The sequence below is a fragment of the Lycium ferocissimum genome, chromosome 4 (assembly GCF_029784015.1).
Source record: "Lycium ferocissimum isolate CSIRO_LF1 chromosome 4, AGI_CSIRO_Lferr_CH_V1, whole genome shotgun sequence".
NCBI lineage: Eukaryota > Viridiplantae > Streptophyta > Magnoliopsida > Solanales > Solanaceae > Lycium > Lycium ferocissimum.
The window spans coordinates 7,796,154-7,816,545 of NC_081345.1; the positions used below are offsets into that span (position 1 = coordinate 7,796,154).

At 35.3% G+C, this 20,392-nt stretch overlaps 1 protein-coding gene and 1 non-coding gene across 2 annotated transcripts; both read right to left on the minus strand.

Moving 5' to 3' along the window:
• Positions 1 to 561: 561 nt before the first annotated feature.
• Positions 562 to 4,682, minus strand: LOC132051494 (zinc finger CCCH domain-containing protein 30-like). The gene is made up of 2 exons (XM_059442595.1): positions 4,315 to 4,682; positions 562 to 3,066 (listed from the first exon to the last, which is right to left on the minus strand). The coding sequence occupies exon 2, from the start codon at positions 2,966 to 2,968 to the stop codon at positions 959 to 961; it is 2,010 nt and encodes a 669-aa protein (XP_059298578.1). The 5' UTR covers positions 2,969 to 3,066; positions 4,315 to 4,682; the 3' UTR covers positions 562 to 958.
• A 15,356-nt stretch (positions 4,683 to 20,038) lies between these two features.
• On the minus strand, positions 20,039 to 20,141 carry LOC132055018 (small nucleolar RNA R71). The gene has a single exon (XR_009414484.1). It is a non-coding gene; the product is annotated as a small nucleolar RNA R71 (small nucleolar RNA).
• Between the last annotated feature and the right edge of the window lie 251 nt (positions 20,142 to 20,392).

Sequence of the window (20,392 nt, forward strand, 5' to 3'; positions counted from 1 at the left end):
TGAAAGCACTACTATCCAAGACAATTAGTATATATTTACATCATGTTGTTGGAACACAAAGAATGATAAGGTTTATTTAAAGGATAATAGAATAAATGTATCAGATCAAGGGATATGGATTCCAATTCCAGTTGCTTTGAACTTATTTTACATCACATGGTTACTCTTATCTACCTTTACTTTTGCATACCATTTTCTAGCTCTAGCATTATTCCAAGACTCCACCACAACATAAGATGTAATAGAATGATAGCTTCACTTACCTTTCATCTGTGTTTCTTTTCCTTATTACTCCCCCCTTTCAATTTTACTTGTCCACTACGTTTACTTGTCCACTTTTGCATATAAAAAAAAAAAATTTATTTTTATTTTACCCTTGTCATTAATTACCATTCCAAATGATTTTCTAAATTCATTAAGAAGTCAGACACCAATAATATGAATATTATGATAAAATATGCACTTTATTTATTATTTTTTAAAGGGTGTGCAAAATTCACAATTGACAAGTAAAAGTGAACGGAGGGAGTATAAAAAAGGCGGTACCAAAACTCAGAAAAATTAACAAATTTGAAAATGAAATAACTTCATTCAATGCTGAATTGTCGCAAAGGCTGACAATCCCTTTTTCAGTACAATGACATAGCAGTCTAATGAAATAAAGGTAACAACTTTTTGACTAAGAGACTGAACAGTAATATTGAATAAAAATCGCCTACACTGTGTCTCATTTATCAATAACCCATTCTTCTACTACCTGCTTTAAATAATTAATTAAAATAATAAAGAAAAAATTATTTTCTTCAGAATTTTGGACCTCTTTGCTGACTTCTTCTCTGCTTACAGTCCTGCTCAGAAGCCAGCATGAAGAAACCATAAGAACCTAAACAGGTTATATTACCAAAACCTTTATGTTATGGAAACGCCAAGGCCCGGTAAAATGAAAAAGAGAATGTCTTTACTGAGCCATTAGCTTATCAAGCTTCATTTGCTCCATCCATGCACTCAATTGATCGAATTGTTGGGAATTCGAAGTAGAATCTTCACTAGGCTCCGCACTAGAACCTGTGAGACCTAAGACACCAGATGCGGCTTTGTCTTTCAAGTCCTGAGGTGATTCTTTGACGAGAGATTGAACCCACGAGAGATCAGGCTCTTCCCCATTGTTAGCAAGCTCAAATGAAGACGATCTCTTTAGCCTACCAAAGTCCTCGGTATTGACAGCCCAATCTGCATTTCCAGTAGAGGAACCCCATTTCGACCAAGTATCTGTTGGAGAGCCAACAACAGCAGAAGCAGTGGAGCCAAGATCACGAGAGCTAAGACTCCTAAATTGCTGCTGCTTCTCACGTAGCATTGACACACGGGAACTCATAGGTGATATTGGTTCCATTCCTCGGGGTGACATTGTTTGAACCCCAAAAGAAGCCTGCAATAGAGGATTATCTACATTTTTTGGTGAATAATTTGTATTAATGGGAGATAACATGCTCTGCTGCTGCTGCTGGAATTGATTGAGAAGTGGAGACTTGTGAGTAGGGGAGAAAACTGCTTGAGCTAATGCCTGATCAGAATATCTAGGAGATGAGCTTTCTGCAGAAAACAAATCCTCAAGATTTGAAGGAGTTAGGTTCTTAGGATGAGCTAAACGGTTCAAAGAATTAGACTGTGATAGGCAGGAGAATTCATTTAGAAACTGCTGGTGTTGCACGTCAAAGTCTCTTGCATTGAGTGATGACCTCAAGCGGCTGGACTGGAGATTGCTGCCGGGAAGATGCAATGCTGGAATGTTTGGTTGAGGCCAACCACCCATACCATTAGAGGGAGACATTGGAGGAGTAAATTGTGATGGGGACATGACACGTACTGATGACGAAGGAGAACCTGGAATAAGGCCCATTGCTGCTGCATAATCCATGGCGGTATTCGAGGAGCGAGGTGAGGGAACAGCGGAACCAGTAGAGACATACAAGGGCCTGAGTTCTTCCTGCGCGTGGGCAAAGAAGCAAACTCTTCTATTGCACTTTGCACCATCTTTGCAAAGTCGGGTTCGATATTGAGCAGGATGCAGCCAACACTCAAAAACTCCATGAGCATATTCACACATGTCCCCTCGTTGGCAAGCTCCCTTGCGGAACTCAGGGCAAGGTACACAGCTGTAGTGGTATTTCCTTGGATCCCTTCTTCGAGCATTTTCACCAGGATGGACAAATGGACATTCGGTCCAATCATGAGAGTATGCACGGGAGCAAGGTCTGATCTTAAACGAGAACATTCTGAATTCATCTGTAGAGTAGATGCTGTTTTTTATGTCAGGCAAAGAGGGGTCAATCGGGTACTCTTTCTTCTCAGACACAGGGAGGTCATTGGACTTTGCACTCCTCGGAGAAGAAGTCGAGTCTGAAGCAGAAGAAGGTGATCTATTTCCAGGAGAAGGCGAAAGTGGTGGAGAATTTGAGTTCGAAGTGGCTGTTGACACCCTCAGGCCCATTGCATCACTTTTAAGAAGGGTCTCCAGGGATGATTTTGTTGACTCTAACTTCGGTAATACAACAATGACATCCTGAGGGCGATTTCCGTTTGCGTCTTCAGAGTTTGGATCAGCACCAGCTTCTAAAAGCAGTTTCACAGCATCAACGGCATTGAGAGATCCACCAGATGCAGCACAGTGAAGAGCAGTGCTTTTATCTCGGCCACATGACTGATTCACATCAACTTCAGGTAAAGACAGAATCAGTTTCAGGACCTCGATACTCCCATATGTAGCAGCAACCATCAAAGGAGTTCTGTGCTCCAACACCATTTGCCTTGACCCCTTTTGATGTCCATACCACAGTCCAACCTCATGAATACTCGATACATCATGCTCCATCCATCTTTTACACGCCACTATGTCATTGTTGGCCGCTATTTCAAGCAAGCTAGCAAAAGTATCTTCAGTTTCAACACTCAGATGATTCAGGTTCATATTGATGATCCAACTAATACAAAAGCCGATGCTACAGTTGGAAAAAATCTGGTTTTTAACAGCTGCAGTCGACAGCACATCCTTTCATCTCGGATCCACTATAATTAAAGGAAACCAAGCATTAGAATCGAAACATAATGTACCAAGCAGAGTCTCGAATGATCAGCCCAAATCAAAAGAGAGACAATGCCAATCTTCTGTTAATACAATTCCATAGGCCAACAAAATAAGAATCTAAAGAGTTATATAAATTAGACCATATGTGGACCAGATATTTGGAAGCTATTGCTTTTTTTGACAGATTTTGACTAAGCATTATATAAATTATTAGACCATATGTGGACCCTAAGAATGCTATCATCAAGGAAAAAACACAAATCACAGAGCTACAACCAAAAACAAAACATAAACAACAACAGAATTCCCATCATTTGTAAAGAGGAGGGAAAAGAAAACATGCCTCTTTTGCTATGTGAGGAGACACTTAAAGGGTTCATCCTATTTTCTGACTCTCAAGAAAATAGAAAAGGCACATATCACATAGACTAATGGAAGCCAATAAATAATAGTACTCCACTACACTTTACCAACATGGAAAAATAGAAAAAGGAAGGAGAAAGACTATGCCTTAGGCAACCTATTGCATAATCCACATGCTATTTTCTTAATTGCAAATTTCATTCTCTCAAAAAAAAAAAAAAAAAAAAAAAAAAAATCTATTCAAGAATTTCCCTTTTTTCATTTACTGAAAACCCCAAGAAAACTCTTCAAATGCTTAAAACAAAACAACTCCTTTTAAAAGCAAACATTTATAGTTCAATAAAAAACAAAAAAAAAAAAACAAAGACATTAGTCACGAACAACGAATTCTTCATCAAGAAGCAAAGAAATAAAGTCAAGAAGAGAAACAAAATAAAAACAAAAACTTTCCCGAACAAGTAACAGATTAAAGAAAAGGTCAAAAGGGGTCTACCATAGTCCAAAATCATTTTCAAGAAATCCATAACAAAACTCAATCTTCAATAATACATAAATAAATCCATTTTTCTCATATCTAATATGAAAAATAACAAAAATAGAAAACAACATAGCACGAAACTGACCATAGAAAACGAGTTGATTTCTCAATTGGTAACTCAACTACTAATAGTTATTATTTCAGAAGTCACTTTCTTTATTTAAAAAAAATGAAATCAAGAAGAAGGGTGACTTTATCAGATAATAACTACTAGTTGAGTTAACATATGATCAATCAACCCTCAAAAAACTAACATAACACTCCAAATAAAACACATGAAAAAGATATTAAAAACACATGGGGAAGTTAAAGTAAAGTCATTTCTCACCAAATTTTGAGCTAACAATTTCAACAGCAACAGTAGTTTATTCCTGTTTCTTGTTTCTTGGTGTATATTTGAGTGTTGCTATGTATAACAGATAAAAGGAGATTGAAAAGACTTGTTTTTCACAGATCTATAAAGAGAAATGAAAATGGGGAAGTTGTGATAATCCAAGAAAAGAGAGCTTCTTCTTCTTCATTTTCTCTTTGCCATTTCCTATGCTCTCTTTTCTCTCTCTCTCTCTCTCTCTCTCTCTTCTTTTTTCTTCAGCTGGTTAATACTGTTATTATAATTATTACTACAATAATAATAATACTTAATACTTCTATCTATAAAGTATACTAGTAATCCTCCCTCCTCTCTTTCTCCTTTTTAAATTTAAAGGCCCAGTAGCCAATAGAACCATCTTATATAGTACTCATTAGTAAGCACATTGTTCATTTGAGAAAAAAATATGGTCATTGACACTTATGCCCCTATTTTGTGCTGCTCTTTAATTTTTGCTCCTGGTAACAACCACACCTTGGGATCACTTTTACTTGTCCATTATAAAGCTTGCACACCCCTTAAGAAATATAAATGAAATGCATATTTTATCACAATATTCATATTAATTGGTGTATGACTTCTTAATAGATTTGAAAAATTATTTGAAATGAATAATTAATGTTAGAGGTAAAACAGGAAAAATAAGTTTTTTTTTTTAATATGCAAAAGTGGACAAGTAAAAGTGAACTGAGGGAGTAATTTTTTCGTGGGACATAAATTTATATTTTTTGCATTATAATACTCCTATATCATAAGTTATGCCCGCGCTCTTAAAGAATTTATATTCCGCTAGGCATATCTTTTAGAGCCCGTTTGGATTGGCTTATAAGTTGCTTATAAGCTGTTTTCAGCTTTTTTGAGTGTTTGGTTGGCCAGCTTAAAGTCATTTTGTACTTAAAATAAGCTCAAAAAAATAATTGGGCCCGTTTGACTTGGCTTATCTAAAGCAGCTTATAAGTTGAAAACAACATATAAGCCAAAAAAAATAAGTTGGGCTACCCCAACTTATTTTTTTTAGCTTATAAGCTGCTTAAAATAAGCTCAGCCAAACAGGCTCTTATTCTCCTACCCGAAAGCTTCTCGTTGCTCTTTTGGTGACTTAAACTCACAACTTTAGGGATCGTTTGGTAGTTGGTCAGAGTTACACGTGTATTAGTAAGATATGAATAGTTATGAGGAAATCTATATATTATTATATGCAATGGTTAGTTATGCAGGGTTTAGCTGCTCATGTATATTAGTTATTCCACCTTCTATCCTTACTAAAATAATACATAATATTCTCTCATAACTTATACATGTATTAGTTATGCGGGTTTCTAAAATATAAATCAAATTCCGTATTAATTTTATACAAAAATAACTTACCTCATAATCACCTACCAAACGTGTTATTATTTATGCAGGATTTAATATCTGCATAGCTCACCTCCAAACCAACTACCTAATGACTCTTTAAAATTTGAGGTGAAGGGTGCTTACCACTTGAGCAACTTAAAATTAAAGACCAGCCCATTTGAAGAGCCAATCATGCAATTTCTTCAATTTAAATATTGTGCTATCAATGTTCATTTTTGAAATATTTCTAAAAGGGCTTGGGACAAAATTGTCATATTATGAGGTTTCTATTTTAACATATTGTGATATCGATATTCTTTTTTCGATTTTTTATTTTAAAAGCAGGGGCTAATTTGTCTTCAAATCGGGTTCTTTGATTTGTTTTTTCCTTAATTATATGTGTCATTTCATATTTGTTTCTTTGTTATGAAGCCACCTATTTAAAGAAGGGTATATATTTTCATTTTAGAGTATGTAAGAGAGTACCAAGTGTTCATGGGAATAAGAATCAATTTGATTTTCTTACCACTTAAGAGGGTTAGACTTTTTTTTTTTTTTCCCTCCAAAAGAACAACTAAAGTTAGTTTTACTGTTGTTGAATTCATTGATGTTATTTTGAAATTGATTCCAATTTCTTTAAAAAGAAAAGAGAAGCGTTATAAGGGAAGAGAAGAAAATAAGGACATAGATTTGATTTCGAAGATCTTGTATATAATCCGACAAAATTATAAAAATTGTTATTCCACGTGACAACTTGAAATTCAAGATTTCATGAATTAGGCATAAATTCGGTATAATGTTTGATTAATGAAAATTGTTATATTCTTTTGGATTGCAATAATTTTGGTTCATTAATAGAATTGGAAATAGGTAGCATATATCATTCGACTTGAGTTTTAACTGTCAAAAGAAACATTTAATTTCTTCATGAACACCAAGCTAAGACAAGACAAGCTCTAGTACTTTATTCCAATAGGAATAAACTAATTCATATTTGTGGACAACTAGAAAGAAAGCAATTTTATCATAGATATTATATCTGTTTAGCAATATCATTTTAGTAATTCTAATTTTTTGTCCCTTCTCTCTCTCTCTCCAAACATTTATAGTGCTTGTTGAGTTCACACATTCACTATCCCATTGATTCTTTATCATAGTGTATTATTGCGAAATAGGCAACTCACATTAATTTCTTTTTGTTTGAAGTACTCACCATTTATAGAAAACAATAAATATTTTACTATAGTTCTTTCTTAATTATATTGGTCTTAGCTTTTGGCAAAACGAAAATGGATTCCCTTAAATCTTTTTTTTCCTGTGTCAAAAGTCAAAGTTTCATATTGGTGCATGAGCGTATAGTTTTTACTTTGAATATGATTTTTATAGGGCTAAAAAATAGTTCACCTCATTAAACCCTTTTTATTAATAACCCCCTTTTGTCATACTTTTCGGTAAAAAAACTTTTATCGGAAAGTATTACATAAGGGGATTATCGTTCTCATTCAACATGTGAAGGGGGTATTGTTTTCAATCCTTAAATGTTAGGAGGGTAAAGTGGGATTCACTCCCCTTTTTATATTGAATTGTTTTTCTTTTTCAAATTTCCTTGTAAAATTTTTATTGGCTGCGACTAATATTTACTTGGAGTCTGTTCCAAAGACCGTAACGTCTAAATTTTATGATGTTGGAGTTAATACTTAAAAATCTCTAAACTACGTATATTTATGTTTTGTCAGTTTAATATTTCAATAATGGGTATTGTTCGTATCTTCTAAATTATAACATTTGCTATCTAAAAGCCCACCAAATGACACAGAGAGTGGTCTCACTTTCTTTGTAGTGGGTGAAAGTTTAAAAAAAAATAGGCCTAAAAGTGCATTTTTGTGGCATTTTATATTCATTTTTAATTCCCCCCCCCCCCCCCTTCCGAGTGTTTGGTTGGGCGGCCAACATTTTTCATTTTGTCTTAAAATAAGCCCCAAAAAAATAATTGAGCCCGTTTAGCTTAAATTATCTAAAACGAACATAAGCGAAAAAAAAAAAAAAAAAAAGTTGGCCTACCCCAACTTTTTTTTTCTTCTTCTGAAAACAGCTTATAAGCTGCTTTTTTTTAAGCCTATCCAAACAGGCTCTTAGTTCAAATGACAACTCATAACGCGAACAACGTCTATTTCCGTATGTTTGAATATTCAAACTTTTAAAATGGTTTATAATTATTTAGTAAATTTTGTTCTAATTTGCCATTTAGGTTTACTTTTATTTTTTTAACTCTTATTTTAGAAATATGTGTTTCTTTTCTTCCTTAATCAAAGGTTCTAAATTTTAAATACACGACATTTTATTTTAAATTTATAGTCTGTTCATAACCTTCCAAAATTAGCTTATTTTGAAAAGTATTTTTTTTCAAAAGTGCTTTTCAAAAAAGTACTTTTGGCGAAAAACAGTTTGTGTTTAGCTAATTAAATTAAAAAACACTTTTGAGTAACAATTAGTGTTTGGTCAAGCTTTTAAAGAAATGCTCCTAAGTGTATTTTTCTCAAAAGTGCTTTTGGGCAAACACTTTTTTTTTTTTTAGCTTTTGAAAAATTACTTGTGCTACTCCGTATAAGCACTTATTTTCTCCAAAAAGTTTGGCCACATACCTCACTTTTTTTTTTAAAAAAAAAAGAAGCACTTATTGAAAAAAATAAGCACTTTTGAGGAAAAAAAAACTTGGCCAAACAGGATATTAGTATTGTTTCCAGTTTAACTTGGGCATTTTAGTTGAAATAGAGCAGTGCTACCGAGATGTTATGCGATAGAAGGATACCTACCAAATTAAAAGGTAAGTTCTATAAAACAATTATAAGACTGGCTATGTTATATGATAGTGAATGTTGAGCTGCTAAAGTCCAACATATCCACAAGATGAGTGCTGCGGAGATACAAATGCTAAGATGGGATGTGCGGTCATACCGGATTAGATAGATTAGAAATGATCATATTCGACCTATAGATGCACCGGTCCATAAACTATGATAAGAGATGGTGTTAAAAGGAGACGGGGTAGACCTAAAACTAAATGGAAGGAATTGGTCTCAAAAAACATATAAATGCTTGGCATCATTACAGACTTAGCTAAAGATAATTCTTCTTCCATTAAGCAAGTAACAGCTTTAGGCCTAAATTTGATTAAACATTTTTTAGAAATAATAGATTGATAGAATTTCTTTAATAAAATAGCACTTTTAGAAGTAAGGTGAAATTTTCCTATAAAATGAAAAATGATTTTGTTACATTTGTGAATAAAACAATCAATATCATAAGGAAAGAGTGTTGGAAATAATAATTTAAAATTGTAGGAAACCAAAATTGGTTAGGATTTGGTATTTTAATTCATGTCTAATTAGGATTTATAGTCAAATTAGTATAGGAATAGGTTTTCCTGTTTTAAGTTAAATTAGGTTTTATACTATTATAAATAGTGTTGCTGCTATTTATTTTATAGAGTGGAGATTGTAGCGAGCATTCAGAGATTCATAGAGTTTATCAATAGAATAATTTTCTTCAAAAGAAATCAAACGCAACTTAAAGTTGTCCGTACAAGTCGAATTCACATTTCAACTAATGATTTTTTACCTATTACCTCCTATATATCATAAGTGAATTTAATATCAGTCTGAGACATATAAAACCACTCTCACAGTATGTGGTGCTTTACACTCGCGCGCCACATAAGCGCCATGTCAGAAATCTTCCAAATTTTATTTTTTATACTTTTTTCCTTTCTTTCTTTATCCATTGATTTTTCTTTTGTTAATTATATTTTACACTTATTAATCCCTAATTAAACATTAAAATCCTCCAATATATATCTTCTTCATTACGAACAACCCCACTCATCCCATTTCTCATCTCACTAGAAATACCATATCCGCCACCACCACCAATTCTTTGCTCTTTACGATCACCGATAAATCCACCACCATACCACCTTCAATTCCGTCTTCTTTGCCACCCACCACTCTCTTTGTTTTTCTTTTTAAAATTTATTGAATAAATAAATTATAATCAAATCATATAAAAGGTGAGTGTACACATGAGGAAGAAGGGAGTGGATGTTAAAATGTAGAAGAAACGGGTGAGGCCGTGAGAGTGACAAGATGAAGCGGGCGCGGGGGGTGAATCCCAATAATCTAAATTTTGCAAAATAAATTTAAAAAAATGAGCCTTTTTAAATTATTTTTATTTTTTGTGCCATATCAGATTTTGGGTGGTATTAAATTGAATTCTATATATGTAGGGGGTGATAGGTCGCACGATTAGTTGGATGTGTATTCAACTTATATGGATAAATTTAGAGTGCATTTAATGTATTTTCCTATATCATAATGATTAATATGGGATAAATGAATAGTTATAAATTTTTACACTCTTGTTCTTATTTTGTCCAAGTCACCATCTTTCTTTTCCCTTCTCTCATAATACTAGATGATGATGAAATCTCGTGCAAGCATAGGCCCAACACAAATAATGGTACCATACTTTTCTTTTTAGTCTGTCTAAAAAAAATGATATATTTTTATGTTTAGAAATCATTTAACTTATAACTTCCCCTTTTACCTTTAATGAAATGATTTAAATCCACACAAATATCTATGACTTGTTTTAGACCACAAGTTTCAAAGATCTTTCCTTTCTTTTTAAAACTTCGTGTCTAGTCAAATTATGCCACATAAATTAGGACAGAGAGAGTACCTTTTAGTAATATAATTATGGAATTTTTATTATAGAAAGTATTGTAATTCAATTAATTGAAAATATTAATAAATTATTTTACTTAGTTCGCTTCTCCCATATATGACTTTCCTGGTTTGGTTCTCCAATTGAAAGATTTGAAATACACCTTCTCCTACCAGGTTTCATGCCATCATCTCTTTCTACTCAACAACACTGAAAAGCGCTTTCATGTATTAGCATCTGTTGTAGTCTTAAATTTTTAAGTATAGACCAACTTCATCATTTTAAGAAAATATGTGTATACGTTTCTTGACCAGTTATATTTCGTCTTCTTGATGTTATTCCTCATTATTTGTGTGAGACGTATGTGTCTAAAATTAGTGCATTTTTATCCTTACCCAAAGATATAAATTTTTAATCTTTTGGTTTTATGACTTCTTTAGCTGTTTTTGTGTTCAATTTAAATCGGTATTTCTTTTTTCTTGAATTTCTCTTCTTTAAATTTTCTCTAAGCGTACCTTTACCATTTTCTGAACTTATTATCATTATTTAAATGTCCTTTTTTTTTGTCTCACTGGACCCCACCTTAATTTTTTTCTCACTTCTTCAATTCTTCACCCCACCTTATTTTTTTTGATTACTTTTATAGAAGAGTGGGTTGACAACCAAACCCACTCTTCTATAATAGTTAAAATTACATACTTTCTCTTTTATTTTTTTCTTACTTTCTTTCTCCAAGATTTTAAAAGTTCAACAATTCAAAAGTTTTAGTAGTAAAAGATTGAGATTATTAGATGATGAGAATTTTAAAAGATATTGTCTTGACCTTCAATGTTCCTTAAAATATAATAGTTACCCTGATAGTGATGGTTTAGATCTTATTTTCTAAATTAGAAGTGTTAACGAAAATAGTACAAGTAGAAAATAATACTCTAATCGAAATATTCACTCAAATAAAAAGACTTGATTTTTTTCAAATGCTTATATTTCTTTTAAAATAACGTCAACAGTTCCTGTAGCAGTTGTCTTTGAAAGACGTTTTTTAAAATCAAAATTGATAAATCTTCACTATGATCAACATTTCTCAAGAAAGATTAAATGAGTGGCTATATTATCAATTTTTTAAAAATTATTAGAAAAAATAGATAATAAAAAATGTTAGCAACTTTGCATCTCAAAGAGTTAGAAGAGTAGATTTTTTGAGTAAAAATAGGGCTTTGTTATAAAATAATAAAACTAGAACAAAGAATATTGTAGGGAAAGAGAGAAGTGATACAAGACCAATTCCATCGAGCTTCATGAAAATGGAGTCTTTGAAGATCATGGGAGGTCCACATAGGATGGCCTTCAAGATATGGGAGATAGCTTGGATGAAAGGCTTTAAAAGTTCAAGTCCCAAGGCTTGCCTCTTAAAGTGGCTACAATTGCAAGCTTGGGGATTCAAGGCCGGAAGATGGCTATTTGCGCAAAGGGCTATTTGTGCAAGTGGCTACTTTGCGCGAAGGAGGGGTTATGATTGCAAGAAGGCCATGCACGAGGTTGATTAGAGGCCATCTATGCAGGGAGGGACGTGTTTGGCCATGGAAGGCAAATCCTTGAATTGAAGACTACAAGAAGACCAAACAAGCCCTACTTACATTAAGGGTAGCATTGTAATTGCTTATTAGTCTTCTTTACTTAGCTTGTATATATAGCTTGTCTTTTATTTGATTAGGGGACTTTTGATGAATTATGAATATTTTGAGTGTTTTTAGGGTTATCTCTAGAGAGAGAAACTTGTGAGAGGCCTTTGGTAGGCTCTTGTTGATTCTTGTGTTGTTGAGAGGTTGGTTGCTTGGGATTCGATTCCCTTGAGGTCAACTTAAGAATTTGGTGTTTCTTTAGATGATAATTTAGAGGTCTTAGTTTTATATAACTTTAGTTGCTAAATTGAATCTTAAGTTGTGTCAAATTATCTATCTTTTCTTTTCCTTTGTTTATCTTCTTAATTTCCCGTTTCCGCGTATCCGTTCTTGTATCAATTGGTATCAGAGCTTGGATTAGATTTGTTCTATCAAATCTAGCCTAGGGTTTGTTGCTTAAAAAAAAAAAAAAAAAAAAAACTGAAAATTTTCCACCAAAAAAACCCAATTTTTTTTTTTTTTTTTTTTTTGTGTTTGTTTTGTTGTTTTGTTATTAGATTCTTGTTCCTTAGTACGTTAGGGTTTCAAATCTTCAAATTTCGTGTCACTCGGGTCAATATTGAAGAGTCTACCATTGTTGAGCTTTGAAGCTTTGAAAATTCAAAAAGTGGGTTTGGTGATTGAGTTGAAATTGAGGCAAATTGAATATTAGGCTTTGTTCTCTAAGTGATAAGGAGCCTAAATCTGAAATTTGGAGCAAAAACGAGTTGATTTGGTTCTAGATTGAATTTGGGTGTTCTTGGTGTTCTTAAGAACATTCATATCTTCATATTGGAGAAAGACCAAAGAAGAGGGTTTGATCCAAAGGTTTTTCCAAGGACAAGTGGAAAGTTGTTTGTTGGGCCAAAAAAGGGCAAGCCCTAGGTTGTGTGGGGCCCAAGACGTCATCAGATCCAAGAAAATTCGGCTTAAATTTCGAGGAACACGAGTTCGATACGAAATCACTGAAGCCACTATACGGTCCCACATACGGACCGTATATATTTTACGGTCCGTATAATTGGTCCGTAAAATTGGAGGCCCAAAAGGTTACATTCTGTAAGTGATTTACGGTGGGAAAATACGGACCGTAAAAATTTTACGGCCCGTAGATTTTGGTCCGTGAATTTGGTACCAAAATTTTGAGTTTCGTCCCTATTCTACGGACACCTTTTACGGTCCGTGAATTATATACGGACCGTATAAATTCCACGACCCAATCCGTGAATTTGAGGTACATTTTCAATTCCAAATTTCATTTCATCCCACTTTCATTTCTCAAAAATTTCTGGATCCTTAGTTGTTGGTTTTGTATCCCTAGTCCTTTGGTAGGGAACAAAAAAAAAAAAAAAAAAAAAAAAAGAGTATAGAAATTTAAAAATTTCCGTTATTTCAAATTGATACCTTGGATCAATTGGGGCCTCACGGTCGTGTTTTCAAGATTTCACCTACTCGGGCCCGAAATTTTAATTATTTTCCCGATTTTTGCATTCCATTTTCTTGTGTCTCTCAACTAGTAAACAATTAGTAGTTGTTCCTGCTTGTGTTTGCTAGTTCTTGTGTCCGCATTTCTTTCGTGCTTTTCTTCGTTTTTGCTTCGTTGTTAATTTCTTGGTTCAAGTCCGTTAGATTGAATTGAGTCGTTCATCTTTCTTCGAGTCTAACAAGATTCCATTCCGACCTCAAGTAGCAATTGTGTACCTTGCAAGCAACCGAATCCAATCGAGAATCAACATCGGCCAATCCATTTGAGTGGTAAAGGCAAAGAGTGTGTGAGTTCATTTGAGTGGTGCTAGCCGAGCGCAAACGCAGTGTAAACACGAGTGTGGTGAGGTTTTTTACTACTAACGTGTTTGCTAAGTGTTCTTTGCGGGTACTTCTCCATGGATTCCGATTCATGTGGTGACGATTATGATTGTTATGATGATGATGGTTGTAGTTATGAAGGGGAGGACTATGGGATCTATCAAGAGTGTGACGATGGGGAATATGAGAGTCATATAGGAAATAGTGATCATGAGGAAGTTCAAGGAGGGAATTACTATTTTGACGGAGAATATGATGAGAGTGGTTCTCATGTGTCTCATGAGGAAGATGGGGATGAAGAAGACCCTTGTTATGATTCGTATAGTGAAGATAATGAAGCCGAAAATTCTTGTGCTATACGTCATGAAGATGAAGACAACTCGAGTGCTTACTATCCGAAGCAAAGAGGCATGAGTGGGAATGTGAGTACTAGTTGGAGTCATCACATACAAAGAAGGTGGTTCCAGAGGCGATTCATGGAGATCAAGGTAAACCTTTATGGTAAAGAGGGAACCCTTGTGCTTGATGACGATTGTTACACCAATTTCATCACCCCTCGTGCGGTTAAAGAGTTAAGGCTACCTTGTGTGAGTAGGCGAAATCCTTATTATGACGAGGGAGGGTATTGGGTTGATAAGAGAGTGATGGTATTCATTTCACTTGGTGAGTACCAAGAGGAGGTTTGGTGTGATGTGCTTCCAATGGATACTTGTCACGTATGCTTGGTGGCCCTTGGTTTCAAGGCACGAGATCCCATATGAGCAAGAGTGGCATAAGTATATCGTGGATGAAAGGAGGAAACCTCTATTTCCATACGTGCTTCATAGAATGAGTCCAAGTGCAAAAGTGCGAGATACCCGTGTGAAATGGCCTACCTTGGCTAGGGAAGCTAGTGGAGAAGATTATGAGAAATGGGAGTCCATAATAGATGAAATCTTCGCTAGCTACAACTATTCACAAGAAATGAAGATGGACTTAGCCATTCAAACTTTTGACTCAAAGCTTGTCAAATATTGGACGAATGTAAAATGTTGTGGGAGACAAGTGAGGAGTCCCATCAAGACTTGGGAGGACATGAAAAGGATATTGAGAATCCAATACCCCAAGTCACGTGTGAGAAGAAATGACTCTTTGAGGGGTAACTGCTTTTGAGAGAACCCACGCTTGAGCAAAGGGCAAGGACGGCGGCCACAACCATTCCTTCCATTGGTCAAAGGAGCTTGCATGAACACCAAGGTAAGATCACTTATCCTTATACTCCTACATCTTCGTATGATTTTAATGTCAAGTCGAGTATGAAAGTTAGTTTACCTTGCGTTAAGCCTAATGCTTCTCTACCGTGTATTGGTAATGCCATTATTAAAAGTGTCCCCACACTAGTTGATCCTATTGATGACCAAATTGATCCTTCTTGTAAGGTTGATTTGTGTCCACCTAGTGTTGACACTTGTGCTTTGAATGATAGTGCATTGTTGAATGAAGGTGCTCAAACACTAGTTGATCCTTTAGATGACAAAATTGATTCTTCTTGTAAGATCGATTTGTATCCGCCTAGTGTTGACACTTGTGAATTGATTGGTAGTACAATGTCATGTGGTCATCATGTTAGTAATTCTTGCGAGTTTGACATCTACCAACTCATGTTGAAACTTGTATTGATCAACTTGCTTGTAATGATAGTTCACTACTTGAGGATCTTTGTGATGTGTTTAATGTACCTCTAGTTAGTGATGATGTTGATATAGTTGGTCAATTGAAAGAATGTGACATCTCACCCTTGTTTGTTTCATGTCAAAATGAGTCTCTTGATCGTACTTTAGTGTCACGTGATAAGACTCCAATTTGTAGTGGTGATGTGTCATGTAGATAGTCATGTGAACGAAAATGCATTGAAAGGCGACATTCGTTCTTTTGAGAGTGAAATGACATGCTTTGACTCCTCATTGTTCATGGATTATTCTCTTGTAAAGGATAATGTTTTATTTGAGGATGACATGACTATTGAGAGTGAAATACCTAGTGGGATGTTTTGTAATGTTGAAAGTGTGGCCACTTTTGGTGACTACATGGTATTTGAAAATCCACTATGGGATGATAACACTCTTCCCTATGATGGAATCCTCCTTGAGGAATTGTGATCCACTTATTGGGAGGGGAAGTGTTCAAAAGGAAGGTGAAACTTGTCTACTAATTGCTAATTCTTCCTTAGGTGTTCCGAATAGTAGTAGTATCGACCATGCTCTTGAGTTTCATAGTGAAACTACATTTGAGGACACCCTAGATGAAGTTATTTTGCGTGATACCTTTCTTTATTATCTTTTTGCATATGATGACATTCATGATCTTTTTGGGAGTGCATCTTATGGAGGGCGGGGTCTGTTGGGGTACTCGGTTATTACCTTGCCGTGATATGTGGGTATTTTTTCCCTTTGACCCGGTGAAGTCTTAGCTTGGTGTGAATGGTATCATTTTTGCAATTGAGGATCATTTGTATGTCTGCCAACTTGGTGTCTTGACACCATTAGCTCTTTAGAATATCCTCATTTCTTAATCTTTTGGTTAGCCAAACTCTTAGTGCTTTCTACTTGAGAGCTTATTTTGCTTGAAAATGGTTGATACTTGGCTATATCACAAATTTGTTCTTACTTGGCATGGTGGTAGGTTAGTCCACCCTAACACTAACCCTCATCCGTTGAGGACTTGGTTTTTGTTTGTCTCCTTTATGGTTTTGCAAGGTTTAGATTCGAGGAAGAATCCTTTTCAAGAAGGGAGAATGATACAAGACCAATTCCATCGAAAACTTCATGAAAATGGAGTCTTTGAAGATCATGGGAGGTCCACATAGGATGGCACTTCAAGATATGGGAGATAGCTTGGATGGAAGGCTTTAAAAGTTCAAGTCCCAAGGCTTGCCTCTTAAAGTGGATACAATTGCAAACTTAGGGATTAATGGGAAGATGGCTATTTGCGCAAAGGGCTATTTGTGCAAGTGGCTACTTTGCGCAAGGAGGGGTTATGATTGCAAGAAGGCCATGCATGCAAGGTTGATTAGAGGGGCCATCTATGCAAGGAGGGACGTGTTTGGCCATGGAAGGCAAATCCTTGAATTGAAGACTACACTAAGAAGACTAGCCAAACAAGGCCCTTACTTCATTAAGGGTAGCATTGTAATTGCCTATTAGTCTTCTTTACTTAGCTTGTATATATAGCTTGTCTTTTATTTGATTGGGGGACTTTTGATGAATTATGAATATTTTGAGTGTTTTTAGGGTTATCTCTAGAGAGAGAAACTTGTGAGAGGCCTTTGGTAGGCTCTTGTTGATTCTTGTGTTGTTAAGAGGTTGGTTGCTTGGGATTCGATTCCTTGAGGTCAACTTAAGAATTTGGTGTTTCTTTAGATGATAATTTAGAGGTCTTAGTTTTATATAACTTTGGTTGCTAAATTGAATCTTAAGTTGTGTCAAATTATCTATCTTTTCTTTTCCTTTGTTTATCTTCTTAATTTCCCGTTTCCGCGTATCCGTCCTTGTATCAAGAAGAGAGGATATATCTTTTATTTCTCTTGTTAGAGATGATATACAATGAAGAGAACATCTCTATTTATAGGAGAAAATTAACTCGGTGCCAAAGTCACAAACCCTAAAGTTTCTCCTAAAGATAGACATCCATAATTAAATAACATTTATAACACTCCCCCTTGGATGTCTATTTGATAGATAATGTGGCTCGTTAAAACTTTACTAGAAAAAACCTAGTGAGAAAAAACCTACTGAAGGAAAAAGAGTACACATTTATAATAATACGGTATTTGGTTGTCTCATTAAAAACCTTACAAGGAAAAACCCAGTGGGACAAAAACCTTGAAAGGGAAAAAGAGTACAACATGTATTAACTCCCTCTGATAAGAACTTCAGTCCAAATGCTTGAGTCTTCGCATTCCAATCTTGTGCACCATCTTCTCGAAAGTTGCAGTTGGTAGAGACTTAGTGAACAAATCAGCCATATTATCACTTGAACGAATCTGTTGCACGTTGATATCACCTTCTTTTGGAGGTCGTGTCTGAAGAACAACTTTGTGAAATATGTCTTGTCCTTTTATGAATCCTCTCTTTAGTTAGGCTGTGTAAGTTGTTGCATCTTCAGTCCTTGGATAGAGTTGCATCGGCATATAATATTGTTGAAGTGAACTCCAAGTGCATTCCAGACTTGCTTTGTAAACGACTGTTATCTTTATATGATTTGTTGACACTCTTTTACGAGAAGTTTTACTTGTTTTTAGGCAAGTATGTGTTGTTTTGATGTGTTTTTGACATGTTTCAGGTAAATCAGGAAGTTCGGGTTCAAGGAGTGAAGTTGCAGAAAAAATTGCACGATGCTTACGTTTCACGGTCCGTATAAAGTTTCACGGACCGTGGTTACGTTCGTATAAGAGGTGGCCACTTAACGGAATGTCTCGGTGGACGGTCCTGAACCACGGACACTTATACGGACCGTACAACATTATACGGGCCGTATAAGTTGAGAGGATGATAATTGAGGAGAGTTTCACGAGCAAGACTGTACGAGCCGTATAACATTACACGGACCGTGGAAGACCAGTCCGTATTATTTTCTGAAGAAGCTGAAGGAAGGTCGTGGAAGCCTTGTACGGTCCGTGGAAATTTGTACGGACCGTATAAGTGCCGCCTGGGACCTAAGTGCAAATTCTGTAATTTTACGTGTTGAAACCTATAAATAGTCCTCTGTAGGGTTTTTATTAGGATTAGTTCTGATATTTTTAGTTTTTGACTTAGAACATAAAATACTCTCAAGTTTTTGAAGGTTCTAACATCAATCCAATTATTCTCAATTCCTCTTTTATTCAAAGTAAGCAATTATGAACTCTTCAATTTCTTGTTTCTTGTTCTTTGTCATGAGTAGCTAATTTCCCTTACTAGGGTTGTGAACCCAATTGATGGGTGTTTTGTGATTGGGTTGTGATTGATATACAAATAATGGATTATTAGGGTTTGTTTATTCTTCATTCTTCATTCATAATTAATGGTTGCAAACATTGATTAAAGCCACAAACCTTGATTTATTTGGGAAAATAATTAGGGTTGGTAAGAATAAACAACAAGAACTCAAAGCATTAAACTTTGTTTAATAAATTCACTTAGGAATAAGAAGAATTTACTTGGCATGATTAATCATTCTTCATAACCACTTTCTTATATTTGGGAAAATCATAGAAAGAAATAATCTTTATCTATTGGGAAATAGTATAGATTCATATAGAGATTAAGTGCATTCAAATAATGATCCATTAGAAGTATATCAAGATCAATACCCATGATCATACACTCTATCTAAAGGGGACACAACCTTAGTTTCTTTTACCATAAATTTCCACCAAATCAATAGACTAGCAATTAGTTATAAAAAAACCAACCTTTGCCAAAACTCATCGGATTAAGATATTAGACCTAAAATTTAGCATCTACGATTTTAGTAAACTTTTCACACCATATTCCCTGTGGGATTCGACCCCAACCTTGTTGGGTTACTATATTTGACAACGTCCGCGTTATACCATTAATAGGTGTAATTTGAGCGTATCAAATTTTGGCGCGTTGCCGGGAATACGGTTTTGAAATTACTAAATAAGTGTTTGCTTTATTGAAGTCTTTTGCTTATTCCATCACACCTTGTTTTCTACTTTGTGTAAACCGGTGATCATGAATCAAAATCGGCAAAATCAACGTCTTTTGGTAATCGGGGGAATCGGTTGATCAATCAAACGAGATGAGTCAGATGATGAGAATGTGTTTGCTGAGCTTGTTCCAGATGAGGATTATGCATCTGCTATTGTTCAGCCTCGAGTTGCAGCAGCGTCGGTGAAAATTGATTCCTCTCTATATCAGTTATTGAAGCTTGAGGGGTATTTTCGGAACTCTACCGAAAATGACCCTCAACGTCATTTGCAGAATTTTGTGGATGTGTGTGCTAATCACATCCAGAACAATGTTCCACAAGATGCTATTCGGTTGAGGTTATTCAAATATTCCTTGGTGGAGAGGCGAGAACATGGTTCGAAAAGTTTGCCCGGAATTCGATCACTTCATGGGCGAAATGGTGTTGCGTTTCTCACAAAATGGTACCCCCTAGCAAGAAGGCTGAAATTCGGACAAGATTATGAATTCAAGCGACGACGGGGGAACAATTATATGAAGCATGGGAGAGATTCAAGGATTATTTGCAGAAGAGCCCAAATCATGGTTTTCCGGAGAACATATTAATGGAGAAGTTCTACCGAGGGTTGGATCCGGTGACACGATCGGTAGCGACAATAATGCGGTGATGGGTTGTTTTATGAACAAGTCTTATCGACGGGTGACCACCATACTTAACAAGGCGACAACTCATAATCGGGCTTGGCACTCAAACAATTCGATGTGATACCATTCGGTAGTGCTATGATCCGAGAATATAGTGAAGGAGAATCGGGAAGATACTCACGAACATTGGCGAAC